Below are 18498 nucleotides of genomic sequence, written 5' to 3' on the forward strand. Positions count from 1 at the left end.
TCTGTATTTTCTACCCTAGTGTTGTGTTGCAGTGAGCACAGGTCCACCATTGTTTCAAACACAATCTGCTAGACATGGGCATTGATGTATCTTGATCAGATGTGGAAAAATTGTCTTTCAGGCAAAAACGTCTCTGGACGCTGACTTGAATAATAAAAAGAAGTTTATTACAAAAGTTCAGACATCAAAACAGATTTCTGCAGCAAAATCTGGAGGTCCCAAAACCAGAACGAAGACCTAAAGACTTGATGTGTCATTCTGTCTTATATAGGGTTTAAACAAAGAAAATTCCTCAGTCCTGTGTCCTCCAATCATAGAGTTTGCCTATAGGATGCTCATTTGCATGGAATGCATGTTCTTGTGTCAATCCAGTCTGTGGGACAGAGAACCTTATATGGTAAAGACTTAAGTGTGTACCATACAAATGCTATGCTTAGATACCTCAGCATCTTTTAGTTTTGTTAGAATTATTTAAATGTTCATGTTTTTTTCCTGCTGATTCTTGAAGCAAATGTTCATAGGGTGGACAGAAAAAACACTGGCTCTATTTGATGACTGTTTATTCTCCATTCCTTATCACTCTTCTACAACTATGCAAAATCAGATCTTAGCATAAACACACACAGTTATTTCTCATTTGAACAAAACATGCAAGATTTTCATCCTTTACTGTAGACATAACTAGCCTTTTGTTACATGCCCCTGCTGTTAAAGCTTAAATATCCTCAGCACTGGCTCTTTGTCAAATATTTCATGCCTTAAATGACTTTGGAGTACAATTACACAGCACTTACTAAATGCATTTGGAGACTGAATACTCTAGAGAGCCCTATTAGTCCTCTGAGTCCACCTTCTTGTACTCTGTTTTGGCACAGTACTAAGCCTTCAGGTTAGCTGTGTTGTAATTTGATTTTGAGAGGTACTTCATAGATTTTACACATCAAAGTCTGTTTTTAGGTCTTGTGGAGTGCTGCTGGAATTAGGTGGTTGTATGAAGTCTCAAAATAAGCTCTAAACGGTGCCTCAAGTTTGAAATATAAATATACAGTGAAAACTGTGCAGTGAGAAAGAAGGAAGATTAATAGACATCCCAGCACCTGCTACTGAATCTCTGGAGGTGACTTGTGTTGTCTCAGAACAAGCAAAAAATTAATACTCTCACCATGCTCCCAGATATGGTATAAATGTAATGCATGGAGCATTATGGGACAATGAGATTGCTGTCCAGTTAGAACATTGTGTTTATACTCATTCACATTTATTTTACTGTTTCCAAACTGCAAAACCATCTGAAAAAACATGTTAAGGCAAAACTTTACTTATAAAACGAAAATATAAACAGTGTCACAGGAAAAAGACTTTCTACAGAACACAAGTGTGAATCATCTGGAGATGATCCTGGTAATTAAGAAGCTAAATACTACCACACTTTCTCTTTTAGGGAATCCTGCTCTGGTGTGTGCCTTGGTAGCTGTTCAACAAGTCTATCTCCTCCTCAGTAAGAGCTAATGGAGATGGACGTTTTGTCGGGGGTGTTTGATTTGATGCATCACCCTTTTCAGGCTCCTGCTTTCTTTTTTTGACATTACAGCAGAGAGACTTCACGTGACCGTTTGTTGTTGAAGAAATTTGTTTCTCTGTTTCTTGGTTGGTTGTTGCAGGTCTGCAGAAATGGAGTTTCTCACTGCTAGCCTCCTCACCATCACCAACCAGGGGGGCTGCGTTCAGAACATCTCTGACAAACTTCTGCCTGCCAACTACAGATAAAAAAAAAAGCAATTATGTGTTTTTTTTTCTTCTTTTGTGTAGAAATAGCTGTCCATTAACATGATGCAAAATATAATGGACTTACAAAAGCGAAGAGCTGCTATCCTTGAGTCCTCAATTTTCTTCTGCTTTGGCATTTGTGAGCCATTTATTTCCCACTGATTTATAACCTTAAAATAGCTCAAATGTTAATATATATTACCAACTTTAAACAAATTGTATATACTTCTATTAGTCTGAAAATATTTACCTGCTCTGCCCAACCCTCCGTTTTGCATCCTGTGTGATCAAAGGTGTCCAATGGTTTCTCAGAATGAATTAGACCCAACAGGCTCCATATGGTTTCTTTTAATCTTGTGCCAAGCTACATGTACAAATAACAATGAATTAATAGGATCATAAAAATAAATTATAGCCAAATGTTGCATGCAGCCTTTACTGTCTTACCTTCATGTTGGTCTCAGACGCATCAAGCTTTTCAAGTTTTGGGAGGCATGTGAGGTATCTGAGAGCCCTGTCTGTGAGGGGATTGTCTGTGTATGAAAGAGATAAACAATTATAGATGTTTTAAATCTGGAGGCAGTAGCATCTGTGCCACATAGAAGCCACTAACGGGAAACATCCAGGAGCTGAAGATGGTCCAGTCCCTTCCGCATTATTCGGATAGGTGCTGTCAGTCTTTGCAGGCCAGCATCTGACAGACCGTTACCACCAATAAAAAGCTGGGTGAGGCTGCTGAGAAAGAAAGGCAGAACTGTGAGTAACATTTTCTGAATTTCTTCTAATCTTTTTTGGGGGACGAGATATCTCTTACCTTGCCAATGAGGTGGATGTCAGATGCTGGAAAAGCTCATGATTATCACCCAGTTTGCAGCCATACAAATCCAGAGACTTCAAACTATGAAAAGTTCTTATCTCCTCCATTCGCTCATGCAGGAGTGGAAACCTGCAGAAATTAGAGGGACAAAAGAAGCTGCAGTAATTGCAAATAAAAACAGAGAAGTTGACAGTTTTGGAGGAAGCATAACATTACCAACCTATTTCTTAAACAAAGAGATCCAAGCACCATCTCTCCATACGCATCATTGAATAACTTTAGAACTTTTGGAGAAATATCTGGGTTTAAAAATACACGACTTTCCTCTGCTGCTACAAAAAGTTTATCACCTATTTGCTCTGGGAAGCCAACCAGAGAGTCTACATGGTGGATGTTGTCAGCAACAAACAAGAGAGTGATATCAAAGAGAGATTTAGTGGTATATCTCAAACTTCCTTCTTCATTGTAGGTGAATATGTAATGCTCTTTCCTAAGCAAAAATGGATTTGTCCTTCTGCATGACGACGCCAGTTTAGGTTGTGCCAGGATTATGCCACCGACCCGACGAAGGCTACCCTTTTCTCGAACATAAATGGTGCTGTTATCCATTGCAAAAGTTTCATGAGCTTACATTTGAAACATAACACAAACGCACGAGAGCGCTGAATGAAATAGCTAGCTTAGCAGGACCTTGATTTTGAAAAATAATTAAATAAATAATAATAAAAAAAAAACATCCACAATTAACTCGTTTATATTTGGCTACACATTCACGCAATGTTGTCTATTTAAAAGTAGATATCTAAAAATCTAAATGTAGTTTTATTCCAAGTACATGAAGCTCCTCCTGGTAGCTCACAGTGCAATGCCGCTGTTTGCTAGCTAACTTCAAACGAAGAGTCCGTCAATAATTTAGGGTTTATAATTGATCAATACGTAACAGGTCCTTTTAAGTAACACATAGTTTAAATTAAAATTATCTTTTACAGACATTACAATTAACTTCACACAGCCCCGTTTTATATATACCAAATTTAAAATAATGAAGTCATTACTTTGAAGATTGTTCAATAACCGGAACATGGCTTGTTTACATGGCTGTCACATCCTACAGCTACCTGGCTAACCTAGCTTAAAGAAATCAAATACATTTAGGGTGTTTTGTTGGATAATTTGGTAAGGTTGCTATTTGATGTCGTTTGTAAATATGAGCAATGTTCTTGATCTTTTTACAACTGTCAATTTAAACTTAGTAAGTGCATTTTTTATATAAGATTTGAAGTAGGAACTTTTTAGCTAACTTAGCTAACTTTAAGCGAACGTTTCCTAAATGTTAGCATTAGCAAATGTTACACGTTAAATCAAATTACAGGTAAACTTTAAAAAGAAGAAGTTATTTAAGATTAAGTTGTTGCTTCTTTATGTGCCAACAGATTACTGTGGGACAAATATCGTTGAAGGGGAATGGCGTCAGACAGTGATCCATTTCAGTTTCGGGGTGAGTTGGCTTCCTCAGGCTTTTTTTGTTTTTTTGTTTTTTTTGTTTTTTTGTTTTTTTGTTTGTTTTTGCAAATTATATAGTTTAAACCCATCTTCCCAAAATCTACGCTTCCATTTAACAAAAATTTCAACGGTCAAACTAATTAAAATCAACTACACATAGCAAATGCTGGGAAGTAATTATATTTTAATCATTTGTTTGTTTTTAATTAAAACAATCCTCTTTTTCAATATGATGCCATCAAAACGTTTCAGGAAAGTCAAGACACAAGCATTTTTGGATCAACTTTGTTTTTTTTTTTACATTTTTTATAAATAAACGTACGTGAACGCAACACGTTATTTGTAATGTTGTTGTAATTCAAGTCCTATCTGCGTGACAGGATCTAAGCTTGTTCAACCTGCTCTGTTACTCTTTTTTCAGATGTTTCTATGCATAGGGCTTCAATTGTTTTCATAAAGTGACAAGTCAGCATTTTAGATTTAAAGCCTTAATTTGTGGATGCAAATAAAATAATTTCTCAATATTTGATATGCTGTCTTTGAATTGCTTTTATGTTGCTTTTTCTTTGTTTGTCTCACTTAACATTTTCCTTTCACCTGTTAAATTAGAATTTGAAGAAGCAGGCAATCTTTTGGAAGCCAATAAAGATGCAGTCACCATTAGCATTGGGGATGAGGACCAAAAGCCCCAGAGACAAAGAAATGCTGCTGGTTTTGTTCCATATGCTGCTAATGACGACCCACTCAGCACTGATGACAGAGCAGAGGTCAGGACAAGACTTGTTTCCATTGACAAAATTCATTATGTCATACTATAAAATCATTAGTTAGTACATCAAACACTGAGTCAGTTTAATTCACAATTTTTTTTCCTTTTAAAGCTCCTCCCCGGACAAAAGAAGAATGCCCCTTTCTGGACGTTTGAGTATTATCAAAGATTTTTTGACGTTGAGACGCACCATGTAATATATTTAAAAACTTATTTGCTAACCTTTCTTACAACTTGTATTTAAAAGTAGAATGATTAAAAACAAATTGGACTGTGATTTGCTCAAAATAATGTTTAATGGTTTCTCCCCAGGTGAAGGAGAGGATCATTGGATCAGTGCTACCATGGCCTGGAAAGAACTTTATTCAAATTTATCTTCGAAAAAATCCTGATATTTACGGTTAGCTCTCGTACTTTTTTTTATTCTTTTCTTTTTTTTTATTTTGTCAGACTGTTTCTGTTCTGTACTCTCGGTCAGTTTTGTAATATTTGTCAAAACGGCTGTTTTGTTGCCAGCAACATGGAGTTGTAATTCATATATTTGTTTTCAGGACCATTCTGGATTTGCACCACTCTTGTGTTTGCTGTTGCCATTAGTGGAAACGTATCCAACTTTGTGTTCAACTTTGGCAACCCAAATTATAGATACACCCCAGAGTTTGGAAAAGGTAAGCAAAATGGCATTAACACTGGCTTTTATTGAATGTGAGAGTGGGGGGAAGTGCTTTTAATTGTTTGTCTTTGAATTTGTTGTATTTTTCAGTGACCATGGCTGCTACAGCGATCTTCAGCTACGCCTGCTTGGTGCCTCTCGCTCTTTGGGGTTTGCTGCTGTGGAGAAGCAACAAGATCATGAACTTGGTGTCGTTCTCATTCATGGAGATCGTCTGTGTGTACGGATATTCTCTGTCAATTTACATACCTGCTGTGGTAAGCCCTTGGATTTAATCTCAAAATACAAGCAATAGCGCAAATTTGCATTCAAACTGCTCTGCTACAAAATGCATCTTTAGATTTACACTTCACCTTTTTAAAACATCAACAGCTTTTTAAAGGTTTAGTATTTGATGCTTTGCAGTGAAACAGATGACTTAATAAACAATTGTAAATCATTGAAAAAAACTGTTTAATGATGTGTGTATACAAAAACTTACATTATGTCATGGTGTAGTATAGCTGCTGTACATCACTAATAATCATGACTGTTGATAATATGTTAATGGAACTGGCATATTATCAACAGTATATATTGGTCAGAATTTGCAGTGACACAAGGGAAAAGAACAACTTTTTCTCTTGTTATAATAGTTTTAGCCAGTGTTGTGGACTATCCTAATTTGACAATCAAGTTAGTTAATCAAATCGATAATTTGACTAACCTAGATAATCCTGTAATTTGACTGTATGTTTGCTGGTTTAAGCTTCAGTTTCTGTATATTGGTGCCTGCTCAACCAATTAAACTTCACAACATGTTTTCATTTAAAAACTTTATCAGCAGATATCAGTGGCATTTCAATATTATTGTGCACCCCTAATTATTTCCTTGTAAAAAATAAAAACATGTATGTAACTATGTAACATTTACATTCCAGGTCTTGTGGATTCTCCCATATGAATGGTTCAGATGGTGCTCCATCGTGGTGGCGCTCTGCCTATCCGGCTCAGTCTTGGTGATAACCTTCTGGCCTGCGGTCAGGGACGACCACCCCAAAGTCATTGTGGCAGTCGTGTCAATCATTGTTTTGCTGAACATCCTTCTGGCTGTAGGTTGTAAGGTAATAATACTTCCTTAAGTTGCTGGCTTTACGTAATAATAATAACACTTATGGAAAAAAATCTAAATGAGAAATAGGATAGAATGTCCTGCTTTGGCAGTACATTATCTCTGTTAATTCATGCTGCCTCTCCATCTTTGTGTGGATAACAATGATTGACTCACTCTAATTTGTCCTCAGTGATCTCAGCATGGCTAAGGTTTGACCCAGCTTATCTATGTCAGTCACAGACTACATTACACTGCCATTTTTTGCGTGTCTCACCCTTTGTGTTTGTGGGAAATGAATGCACCCGATAGTATCAAGTTAATCCCTCTGCGGGAGAGCCTTCAATGGAAACTTTGCCCACATTTGCCAACTTGTGTTGGAACAGGCTGTTAGTGAAATTGTTTATGTGAATGTTATCAGACCCACAGGGGTATCACATGTTTTCAGATCTGTGTAATTAGTCTGCAAAGGATAGTTTGCCTGTATCTGAAGGGTGACCATGATTATTGGTCTTCTGTTACACTGAACAAATTCTGCACACTTACTGTTGTGTTAACTTTAGATCTCATTTGATTGGTTGTTTCTATTAACAGATATTGCTTCTTGTCAAATTATTTTGTCTTATTTGCTTGTTTTTTTTTTTCAGACCTATTTCTTTAGCAACCCACAGCCACCACTACGGAACAGCTCTCTGGCCACAGTGGCAGTCAAGCCAGCGCCATCGACTTGAAAGCCTTGCATTGTATGAAGGTAAAAAATGGACACAAAGAATACACATTTAATCTGATATATGTAAATCCAACTGTATTCACACCTCATACTTTCTAATGGCATTTACACTGGGAGAATAATATTTCTCCTTCAGCTGCAGGCCTACATTACTGGCCTATTTTTTTTCTGTGTCATGTTTACCTGCTAGAGTTGACCATTTGACACCAGACTTCCTCTGCATGATTTCTCTTTCCCAATCTAAGCATTATTCCTTTTTTTTTTAATTGCAGGTTCTCCTGTTGCCTTATTAGAGAGACTCAGGTTGCTGTGCTGATGAAGTCATGGGACGTCTGAATTTCACCCTCATTTGGACATTCCAGCTTAACGCCTGTAGAAGCCAGCTTGTACACTTGTTGAAGCAGCATGACCTCTGAAAATGAACACTGGTACCATGTATGTTATTTCTAATGGGATGGGCTTGAAACCTGCTTAAAGTTAAGCAGGGTATGGTATTACCCGGCACACAAGATCTGCTTGTAGTGTAGTAGTTTTAAGCATTGTAGTATCAAGATTATTTTTGGATTGCCAGTTCTTACATTAATGGTGGTGGCATCAGTGACGTTTTGTATATGCATTTCTTTTATATACCTATAAGAGGAACTGGCAGATCTATTTTGTGTAGATAATATGAACATTTACTGGTGATGGTGAGGATTAATTATTATGTACCCTTTAAAGAAAAAGGAATTTTTGTTTAAGGTTAAGTGCTGTCACTTAGTGCCAAAGTTCTGTCCTAAGTTTTTAGGGTATTCTGTAAATATTTTATACCTCATATGTTATGAAAAAGGCATATAATAAAATTCACTATCCATTCTTAATTCAAGTGTTTAATGGTGAGAACTAAAATGGTAATTGCAGCATGCTTTTATATTTTTCAAAAAACTCTTCTGTTTTGAATGTTTTCAATGAAATCTACATCAAACGTGGAAAGAAAATCCTAAATTTCAACTAAAGTAAAATATTTGATCAAATCTATTTGATTAATATCCAGTGTACGTCATTTGTTATATCAAATAGTTTCTCTCCAGATTGCTAATAAAAATATCCACTGACTTGACAATTGCATCTAACAGCAGATGATTAAAAAGATTTATGTAAAAACTTTTTTTTTTTCTTCACTACTTTTTCTTGCAGCACACATTTTTTGGCTGGACACCCTTCAATCACCTTAGCTCCCACACGTTGGCAATGTGACTCTTCCACATGCTCTTGTCAACATTAAAGGCTGCCAGTTTATTTCAACAGTTGGACTTTGTAAATATTTAAGGGAGAGATGGTAACCAAAACTCGCAACATTTCAGACACCGTCTGCGTTTAAAAGTGAGCTTTTGGCTCCCGTGGCTGCTTTTCCATCTCATTCATCTAAACTGTCCTGTGGCAAAGCGGACTGATAGAATCTACCATGTCACAGTTTGGGTATGCAGTTCACCTGCAGTGGAAAATGTTACATACTGTATGTGCCCACATGCAGACATGTGGCATGTGGTCTGCAACTTACATGTGAGAGTCCCACAATAAGGTTGGGTTTATTATATCCGCTTATTAACTAGAGCAACGTTTTTAGATTAATTAACAAATGAGGAAAAAATTGGGTTACTTGAAACTATGTCAAAGGGATGGTGGCACCCTAATTAATGGTCATTCTAGCCCCAGCTTTGAGTTACACTAGAGCAGTCTGTCTAACAGATAACCCTTAGGGAGGAATGTCTCCTGCCTCAGTCTCATGCAAGGAACAGCTCATGCTTAAGGACTTTTGGATTGCTCGTAAATCTTTTTTCTTTCTTTCTTTCTTTATAGGGAATGCATTTTAAATTTTTCCTTATATTAAGATTTCAACACATTTCCGTAGGATGGCCACCTCCAATGGCAAAAGTGAAAAAGCTTCCAAATTTGAGACGCTGAAACTTTTGGAGAAATGCAGAAAAGAAAGAGATGATACCTTGCACAGAGAAAATGTTCTTAGAGAGAAACTCAGGCAGTACGAGACAAGGGTTCGCTCAACCGAGGCTCTGAAACAGAAACTGAAGACCTTGACGATAGACAACAAGGATCTGAGAAAACAAGTGAAGACCCTCCGGACTGAAATTGGACTTGAGTCCAACCCTAAGTTTAATGGAAAAACCACCAAGGACATAATTAATGATTTGCATGAAAAGGAGCGTGAATGCATTTCCCTGGTAGAGAAAGCTGGAAAACTGAGTCTGACTATTGATGACTTGACTTCAGAGCTGGCAAACACAGTCACTTCTAAAACACTTTTAGAGGACCAAGTGCAGTCATTACAGCAAAATCTCAAGGACATGACCAATAATCAACGTCGCTTGTTGAAATTGTGGGAAGACAAGAAGAGCCAGAGGGAGCAACTTGCACTCCCTGCAATTGGGCAGAAACAATCCACCCATAAAGGAGTTCAAACTGACATGTCCATCAGCTCATCCCAAAAGCTTCCAGCAAATGCTTTTGAGACCAAGTCATTTTCTCAGGACAATGACAAGAAAAGTGTTATGGATAAACACAGTTTTCCATCTTATGGAAATGGTTTTCATCATGACAAAAAAGCTTTCCTCCATGACGAACCTAAAGGAATTCAGAATTGAGTCACTGAATTACAGTCAACAATACTCCACGCTGAAAAAGAAAAGCAGACTGCAGTATATTTTTTTTTTATTTATGTGTTCAGTAAATATAAAATTATATGCAACATAAGACACAACATAACCATTGTTGAGCTGATTTTTTAAAGAAATTTGTTTTATCTATTTTTATTTTATTTTATTTATTTATTTACTTTTTTTAGATTGTTGTTTTTTATTTATTTATTTTCATTGACAGTCACATTTAAACTGAACTTATATGCACCTGAACTGTTGGCCACAGGCGGGAAGATGGGCAGCTTTCTATCGGGGTCCTTCAGAGGTCCTTTGAATGCATGTGGCGCGATGAGGGAAATTGATGGTAAATAGTTGGACGGCTTTGGAGCTGAAGCCCGTACTATCGACAAGTGGGTCTCTATTGAAATAAAAATGTTTTCAACTGACACAAATTTTTGGTTTATTAGGAAGGTGAGTCTTTTTAATGTTTAAACCCAGTTAATAATTCACAGAATCAGAAAAATGTTTGGCATTAGCTAGCATGCTAAATATTTGTTTATGCTAGCTAAGGAGAGCAGCCAACTCCTGATTTTTTTTAAAATTGTGTTTGTATATTTAAGATCAAGTTTTCACAGAACGACCATATGAAACAAGGAACAACATGTAAATACTAAATGTTTAGATTAAAAGAATGCAAGTGAAGTAAAGACTAATTGAAAATCATAAGTGACTTTTATAAACAGAGTCTTAGCAAATATTCAGTCTTTTATTCTTTTTATGATGGATATGTCTTTGGACGTTTAAGCTATTTATGTCGAAATTGTAAAGATAGGAGCATTTATCCACATTTTGAAATTGAGCGTGTTGGATTTCATTTGCCCTAATTGTTGCAAATAAACAAAATAATACGTTCCTCTGAAACTAAAGATTGCGATGCAGATGCTCGGAGGAACAAGAACATCTCAGCAAAATAAGGCCATTACACGGTATCCGAAATTGTAAAAGTGTTCTTGATCAGTGTTTAATTTCCTCCATTTAAATCTGTCCCCTCACCATCGTTGTAATAACCAAAGAATTTAACTGGTCAGTTAATTAATTTACTAAATCTCCAACCTGCCGGGCAACATAATAGTATGTTTATAAAAGCTGATATAGTTTTCCCAGAAAGCAAAGTTGCTGTTCTGTAGATGATTGTGTATTTGTTGTGTATGTAATAATGACTTTTTAATTAGGTAATTTGCTGGAGGGCTGCAGCCAGCATTGCTTGGGCTGTCCTGTTGTTGCCTCCAACTACAGCTGTATTTGTGATCCTCAGCAAGTTCAGTTTTTTCCATCCCATCCGAACGACAACAGGTAAGCCATTACATTCATAGGGATATTTATCCTAATAAGACCTGTGTATAAAATGTTTATTTATTTTTTTATTTCAGAATGCCTGTCTTTGCTGACCAGTGCTAGTGCAATTTTCTCCTTAATTTTGCTTGGTGGAGTAATCATCATGGTTGGGTTCCTATTCTTGGAGTATCACACAGGTGAGGGACAGGATGCTGTGAAATTATTGATTAGTTTTCTTGTGACTGATATGTTACCTGGATGTCTTATGTGTATGACTAAAGCCCATCACTTACTGTCATGCATAACTAAAACTAGTTACAATCTATTTTGCAGTGATTTACCTTTAACAATCAGTCAATCACTTTGCTGTTGTTTGAGTGAGATCCAGTAATTAATATGAAACATATTGTGCTGAAAGTGTTCCATAATTCATAAATGATCAGTGTACCAGTGCTTTTCTTTTATAAAACGTTTAATTGTTGTTTTAACACTTTTTTTCTTTTTCCTGTGTCTGTAGTCATTCCCACTATTGCCTGCTCAAAAATTGCACTGTTTGGCCAGCTTTTCCACCCTCGCCAGTTAGTCATTTGCTTGGCCCATTGCTTCATGGGTATAATCGTAGGCTGGTGTTGTGCTGTCACTATCGGTTTCAGATATGAAACACTTGGCCACTCATGTGCACAGAGTGATGGGTAAGCAGCAATGACACATAACTCTCCTACAGAGCTCTATGCATTATATTCATAGTGTAACTTGCTGTGTTTTTAACCCGAACAGTTATCCTCAGATGTGTCTCAATGAGTACCATCTCGTGTTTCTGCTGGCGGGAGCCTTTGTTGGATTCTCACATAGTCTCCTGGGAGTGATCCACAACATGAACTATGTCTCATTTCATGCTGTTCAGGTATGTGATAGTTCACTCATTTATTAGACTAATAGAGATGAGGTGATTAGCGTGTATAGCCTTTTCTAAAATGCCATAGCAGCAAAGGGCTTCTATAAGAACATGCCTTGAATAGATGAGTCTAATTAATTAACTAAAATTTTAATTAGCAAAATTTCCAGATTCATACTTGTGGTTCATTGTTGTACATGTATTATTTTTCCCCAGCAATATAAATACCTTCGCTTCAAGGGATCCCTGCCTTTGGTGGTGAAATGCAGCATCACTCAAGCGTTTTACTCTGTCAGGAACTTCATAGTTTTGTATTTCTTTCTGGGTGAGAGACTTTTGTTTATGAATAAAGAATATGCTCAAGGAACTAAAATGCGTATTATTTTTATTCATTTAGTCAACCATTTACTTATTTATTGTTAATTACCATAATTTACACAACCTTTAGTCTTGCTTTTTTTCTTTTGTACCCAAAGTTACAAGAGTTACTGTAAGATATGTTATTTAATATTTACAGGATATATTCCAAGAACATGGATCTGCAAAACACTGAATCTACAGTTGGACAGGTTAGTGAGCTGGATTAACCTAAAAAGCATTTAAAAATTTTGTACCTATTGAACATATGAACATTTCTAAGCGTTGGACACATCTGTATGATCTCCCTCCCACCAGCTCTGTCCACCCACTCGATAGCATCGCTGGACTGTTGGACCTCTCTCTCCTCTACCACCTCTGGATCAGTGCTACCTACCTCCTCTTCATGTGGTACATCACACTGCTGCTCTTTAGGATCTTTGTCACTGAGGTATGTGCTTTTATAAATGCCAAAATGTTGACATTTCCACGTTTCCTTATATTAACGTTTGATCATATACTGTATTCTCATTTTTTTTTTTTAAATGTGTTTTTGTTTAAATAAAGCAGTTATGGAGTTTCTGCTTAACTTAGTATTGTTGGGAAGATGACCATGATGACCTTTTATAAAATAATTTCATAAGTAGTGATAATTGTTTCATAGCTCAGTGAGAACGCCTGTTGGCTATTTGAAAAGTTGCGGGCAGTAGGGGGCAGCAGTGCCATGGATCCAAATGTCAAAGGAGTTAAAGAATACCAATATGGCTGCAGTCTTTTAAGATAATGAAATTAGAAATGATGTATTTCTCTTCCAGGTCTACAGTTTTCCTGTGCAGTCATCTTTTACTGAAGATGCCCACCAGTGTCTTCCTAAAGTTCTTACTGACAAGCAGCCAATGATATTAAAGGTATGGAAAATCCACCTACAGATTTACTCTTTGTCTAATTTTTTTGTGCTTTCCAGATTTGATAAGTGACTCCTCTTTTCCCAAATGCCAGTTTCTAGCTCTGCAGGACTTGGCTTTGTTGTCTCAGCATTCTCCATCACGACGCAGTGAAGTTTTTAGTCTGAGTCAGCCAGGTCTGTTACCGTTTTTAGATTTTTTTTTTTTGTGGCATTAAATATTTTCCAATATATATTAAATTATTTGCATTAATATTTTTTGTCTTATTCCTGTCTCTACTAGGAAGACATCCTCATAACTGGAATGCAGTTAGTAAAGAGTGTCTGTCTCTGCTGGCTGATCTGACTCAAAGACTTGTGGCTTATCACGAAACTGTCGCAACCAATGGCAGGGCCAAATCTCTGTCGAGTGGGAGTGAAAGGAAGACTTCATCTGAAACATCAAGTACATTGCTGTATACCAGTGTCTTGATATATGTAAGGACTTGTGGATCACTATATTAAGCAGAATTAGTCATTTTTCCCTTTTTTGTAATCCTAAAGTAACCTCAGGTATTGAAGATGTGATGAGTCCAAAGCCTGCTTTCCTAATGAAAACTCCAGCTTCAGTCTTTGCCCGCTCCATTGCTGGTGACCTGCAGAGCCCCCTGACAGCACCATTCACGCCTGACTTGGACAGCCCTTTTGCTTCCCCCGCCATGCGACGTCTCACTGCTCCAGTGGAACAAGGTTCACCATGGTATGGCACAGTTCAGAGCCCCCACATCATGAGGAGAGCACCAAAACTCTGGTCCACCTCTACAGGTAGAGAGCTATAATAAAAGTGATTAGGTCAGCCAATAATAATTCAATTTAACTACATTTGTCTGAAAATAAAGCTGCACTGTAATAATGCTTCAAGTATATATTTTTTTATTTATTTTCTAAAAGGTAATATGTTCATCTCTCTTCATAGGATCTCAAGTCAATGGTAGCTCCCCACCCTCCCCAGCCTCAGTTCCTAGTCCAAAGCAGGAATCCTCAAAACCAAGTTTTCTTGCTCAGTTCCTTCAGAACAGAAAAGAACAGGTACTAAAACCTTGTCTCATGGTGAAGTTTTACTTTTTCTTAATCTGTCCATCACTTTAGGCATAAGGCTTTCCCCGCTTAACTTACTCTGGAGTAACCTATGGGAGTCAAACAAAGCAGTTTGTTTTATGTCTTTTGTTACTTTTTTGTTTGCTGTGTCTTTCCCTGATACCTTATTTAATATTGAAATTCTACCTGTTAACATCTGTCCTGAGTAAAGAAAGGCAAGGAGGCAAAGAAATGGCGCAGCAACTGAAATTTTGATCTTAGATTCTCAATGGTTGCTTTAAAAAAATATCTGATATGGAGAAGCCTGGCTACAGTTTTACCAAAGTCTCATTGTCTCATTCAGGTTAAAAATTTCTTGGCAAAGCGGGTGCTGATAATGTATTTGTTTAACAAGGTAAGAATGTGTGTTGAATGTGCATGAATGCATAGGGGGTCCCGCATGCTCTGGTCTGACCAAGTAGATTTTTTTTTTTTTTTTACATCTGATATCCTCACGTGGAGCCATCACTAATTTATCTCCTTTTGTGGGCCTGTTTGTGCAGGCATTACTAATGTAGCTTTTTTCCATCCATCTAGTTGTTACAATGAGCCTTACTAATTACCTTAACAGCTTGAATTGAGGAATCATGTAACACACACCTTGAAACTCTGGCAAAAAACAAGATTTCTCAGTATTTACTGTTTCCTAAATATTGAGAAATCTTGTTTATGTGATCACATCAGAACTTAATCAGGAACAGATCTCATATATTCACTAAATGCTTTATGTAGAAACTGGTTTAGTTGGTATGCTTTGCTTCTACTAATTACAAGTGCATGTTGTAGTGCATTCTTACTGATGTGTCTTATGATTTCTAAGTCAAAGCTAGACTGAATCTGTTTGTCTTTTTAAAGAGAACTCACATTAGCTAACATTGTGTTCTGCAGCTTCCAGAAGCCTCAAGTCAAGCTCTCTTTGCTGACAGCCAGGCTCATATCTGGGCTTTGGAAGGTAGGAACAGATGGTGCCTGTTTGCTTTTGAAGGGATGCAACTTCTTGCACCATCAAGTTAACTGTTTTCCCACCCCTATCTTATATCCACCATGCAGGGTTGTCTTACCTTGTTCAAGCGTCTTTCTCAGAAGACCAATTTGGGGTTGTCCAGACTGCATTACCCAGCATTCTCAGCACCATGTTGCTCTTACAAGAGGCAAGTTTCACATAAATGTATGAAATGATTGATGTTTGTGTGCCTGACCTTATGATCACTGTTGCTAAAATACTGTTTTATATGCTGAATTGTGCATCAGCATAACAGATTAGGCCGAATTTGAAATACAAATATGCAGCTGTAAGCAAGTAAAAAGTACTAAAAAATTTTGAATTGGACTAAAATATTGTGGGTTAGCTTGGCGTAGGGGTACATAGAGTTCTGTGCTCTCTAAATGCTGTAAAGCTGGAGTTGGAGTGGCTAGTTGGTGGGAAAATGGTCTTCTTTGACCATCATTATGCCAGTTAATCTTCTCAACCTTAACATGTCTTAGTTTCTACACTCCTGACTGCATACCATAAGGATTACATCAGATAAAATGGATCTACCACCTAAAGAAGTTCTCCTCCCCTATGTTGTCAGGGGTGGTACAGACCACACAGTCCACCTTCACAAGTTTTAAATCTATTTATTACAAACAAATTAATTGTGGTTTAAAAAGAAGAATGGTACAAAAAATAGCTGAAAAGCTTAGGTGTATTTAAAAAAAATAGAAAGAAAGGTGCTGGAGGTTGTCACAGACAAATCTTTTAGACTACTAAATTTTCCAAGACAAACAAGCACAGCTGGCTAATCAAAGTATGCAAACAGAAGACTGAGTCTGGTAATTAAGATGGAATGTGCTGTTGTTTGTATTCTGCCAAGAAAAATCTAAAATCACCAGCAAATGATAAGCAAATGTACTATTTGTGGATATATATATATATATATAATTTTATTTTATTTGTTTTTTTTAATCTGTGCATCATCATTTTATGTCTTACTATTTATATCTTTAGAGCTGACGTGTGGAAAAACCTTTTCTATAATAAAAACATTTAGAAAATTCCTTGTAGTGTAAGCTGAAACTTGGACAAACCACCATGTTGCTGATTAAGTTAAAACATGCCGTTCCGTGATTGGTATCAACACTATCGCCTTGCTTGTTAAGACAGGCAAAGACATCCAATGTACACGGATGATCATGTGATATATGTTTTCTGGCCAGAGGTGGGTTTTTTGTTTTTTTTTCTGATTGCCTGGCCATGATAGTAGATAAATTTTAGAGCTGTTTAGTGTAGACATAGCCCCAGTTTGAGCATAATTTCAATATTGATGCTAGAAGAAAATACCTGCTTTTTTGTTGTTTACATTTTAAAATACCTTCAGTCTGTATGTACATATTCAATGTTACATCTACATTTTTATAGTGTTAAAATAAAAAAGTACATACTAAATATCATTAATCTACAGCCAAAATGCTAGTTTTTAATTATGACTGCCTCATCTTTAGGCTGTCGATCGACACTTCAAGCTGCCTCATGCATCCAGTAAGCCAGTCAGGTCGACCAGCAGCATGGGAGACTCCACCTATAAAACACTGCGCTTCGCTCTGAGGGCCACAGTCAAAACTGCCATTTACAGGATAACAACCACTTTTGGCAATCACTTAAAGTAAGGCTGCCTGTGACTTCAAACTTCATAAATATCTTTTTAATTCTAATCCTGAAAATTTCTAACTCTGTTTTTCTTCAATGTTTAGTGCCGTTCAGATGTCTGCAGAGCACCGGAAAAGATTGCAGCAGTTCTTGGAGTACAAAGAATAACAGTCCTCACTTTGTATTCTGTGCCTTCTTATCAGAATGATAGGTGTGTGGGTGTGGGTGTGTGTGTGGGTGTGGACATGACAGCGTAAGAGAAACAAGTGAAAGTCTGTGGCAGTGCCTCTTTTAATATTTCTGTCTGCACTGTCGTGGATTGTAATCAACCGACTAGAGACATGGGAAGACTGGTCTTATGTTTAGGAAATAATTCAGCTAACTGTAAACACAGGTCTGTCCAAATACTTCGTTTTATTTCAAGAAAATTTGACTTTTGTGAACTGGGGTGAGCTGTAAAGGGCTCTTTGTGCTGCATTTTCCTCGTTTCATATTTCTGCTGCTGTCATGTCGTATCATGTACGATGACCCGAACAGTGTGAGTGTTGGCAAAGAAGGTGTTTTTGTTTAGAGTTTCATAGGTGTGTGAAGTGTGTTCTGAACATGTGTCCATGGATCTGGTTTAGTTCTGAACACAGGCCTGGTGAAATGATTTGCAGCTGTGTGTATCAGCTCAGTGAACACACTTCAGATCTACAGACTCAACATCTGTACATGCTGACTGTTTGTCAGATTTGTTTTTGAGAGAAAAGGCTGTCCTGTCAGATCAGACTCAGATCTTGTGCTACTTATTTCTAGTGAATAAATGCATTCGAGTTTCCACTCGAGACTTGTTGAATAAAAACTGTTTCTAGAAAGTCTGAGGATTATATGATTAGTTGGCCGAGTTGCACACAAAATGACCAACTTTAATACAACTTGCTCCAAATGATCTTACTTTTAACATTTACCCTGAAATTCTTTACCTCACAACTTTCCTCTAAGACCGTCAGAAAGCAAGTACTACACAAAATGATCTGAGCTTTCCCATAAAGTTGTCACTTTAATATGTTGTTTTACAAGTTTAACTTGCATTTTGTATACAAGATGCCAAAAATCTGGATAGAATTGTAAATGACTGACTAAGATCTTCAAAGTATTTTTTACATTTATCAAGAAAAAGGGCATCTCAGGACAAAAGTGCATTAAAAATGGTCTGAGGCAAAGTGGAAAACTGTTCTGTGGTCTGATTGTGAACCATGGATGCTGTGTCCTGCAGAGTAAAGAGGGACCATCCAGCT

The 18498-nt window shown here is 37.0% G+C and overlaps 4 protein-coding genes across 8 annotated transcripts; 3 read left to right on the forward strand and 1 right to left on the reverse strand.

Annotated features, from left to right (window-relative positions):
- Window positions 1-549: 549 nt before the first annotated feature.
- lrrc42 (leucine rich repeat containing 42) lies at window positions 550-3432 on the reverse strand. Of its 2 annotated transcripts, none has more exons than XM_041993075.1 (7): window positions 2805-3432; window positions 2582-2713; window positions 2381-2499; window positions 2215-2300; window positions 2018-2131; window positions 1853-1937; window positions 550-1757 (listed from the first exon to the last, which is right to left on the reverse strand). In XM_041993075.1, the coding sequence occupies exons 1-7, from the start codon at window positions 3191-3193 to the stop codon at window positions 1438-1440; spliced, it is 1245 nt and encodes a 414-aa protein (XP_041849009.1). In that variant the 5' UTR covers window positions 3194-3432; the 3' UTR covers window positions 550-1437. The 2 variants fall into 2 exon arrangements, with proteins under 2 accessions (XP_041849009.1, XP_041849008.1); XM_041993074.1 differs by having other exon boundaries at window positions 2381-2502.
- Window positions 3433-3535: 103 nt separating this feature from the next.
- Window positions 3536-8495, forward strand: yipf1 (Yip1 domain family, member 1). 3 transcript variants are annotated; one of them, XM_041993077.1, is made up of 10 exons: window positions 3536-3760; window positions 4009-4082; window positions 4697-4854; window positions 4969-5049; window positions 5169-5256; window positions 5408-5524; window positions 5620-5786; window positions 6450-6632; window positions 7267-7370; window positions 7622-8495. In XM_041993077.1, exons 2-9 carry the CDS (start codon window positions 4049-4051, stop codon window positions 7348-7350), a joined length of 912 nt encoding a protein of 303 aa, XP_041849011.1. In that variant the 5' UTR covers window positions 3536-3760; window positions 4009-4048; the 3' UTR covers window positions 7351-7370; window positions 7622-8495. The 3 variants fall into 3 exon arrangements, with proteins under 3 accessions (XP_041849011.1, XP_041849010.1, XP_041849012.1); XM_041993076.1 differs by having other exon boundaries at window positions 4018-4082; XM_041993078.1 differs by lacking the exon at window positions 3536-3760 and adding an exon at window positions 3818-3836 and having other exon boundaries at window positions 4018-4082.
- A 746-nt stretch (window positions 8496-9241) lies between these two features.
- Window positions 9242-9988, forward strand: zgc:113691 (uncharacterized protein LOC503529 homolog). Its single transcript, XM_041993252.1, has one exon. It carries the CDS (start codon window positions 9242-9244, stop codon window positions 9986-9988), a length of 747 nt encoding a protein of 248 aa, XP_041849186.1.
- A 314-nt stretch (window positions 9989-10302) lies between these two features.
- On the forward strand, window positions 10303-18078 carry ndc1 (NDC1 transmembrane nucleoporin). Of its 2 annotated transcripts, XM_041993234.1 has the most exons (18): window positions 10303-10453; window positions 11215-11335; window positions 11413-11514; window positions 11835-12009; window positions 12095-12221; window positions 12429-12537; window positions 12730-12781; window positions 12888-13020; window positions 13385-13477; window positions 13569-13650; window positions 13757-13918; window positions 14017-14277; window positions 14429-14541; window positions 14894-14944; window positions 15478-15541; window positions 15640-15740; window positions 17074-17234; window positions 17323-18078. In XM_041993234.1, the coding sequence occupies exons 1-18, from the start codon at window positions 10415-10417 to the stop codon at window positions 17384-17386; spliced, it is 2010 nt and encodes a 669-aa protein (XP_041849168.1). In that variant the 5' UTR covers window positions 10303-10414; the 3' UTR covers window positions 17387-18078. The 2 variants fall into 2 exon arrangements, with proteins under 2 accessions (XP_041849168.1, XP_041849169.1); XM_041993235.1 differs by lacking the exon at window positions 14894-14944.
- The last annotated feature ends 420 nt before the right edge of the window (window positions 18079-18498 follow it).

Source organism: Melanotaenia boesemani, chromosome 8 (genome assembly GCF_017639745.1).
Source record: "Melanotaenia boesemani isolate fMelBoe1 chromosome 8, fMelBoe1.pri, whole genome shotgun sequence".
In the NCBI taxonomy this organism is placed as follows: Eukaryota; Metazoa; Chordata; class Actinopteri; order Atheriniformes; family Melanotaeniidae; genus Melanotaenia; species Melanotaenia boesemani.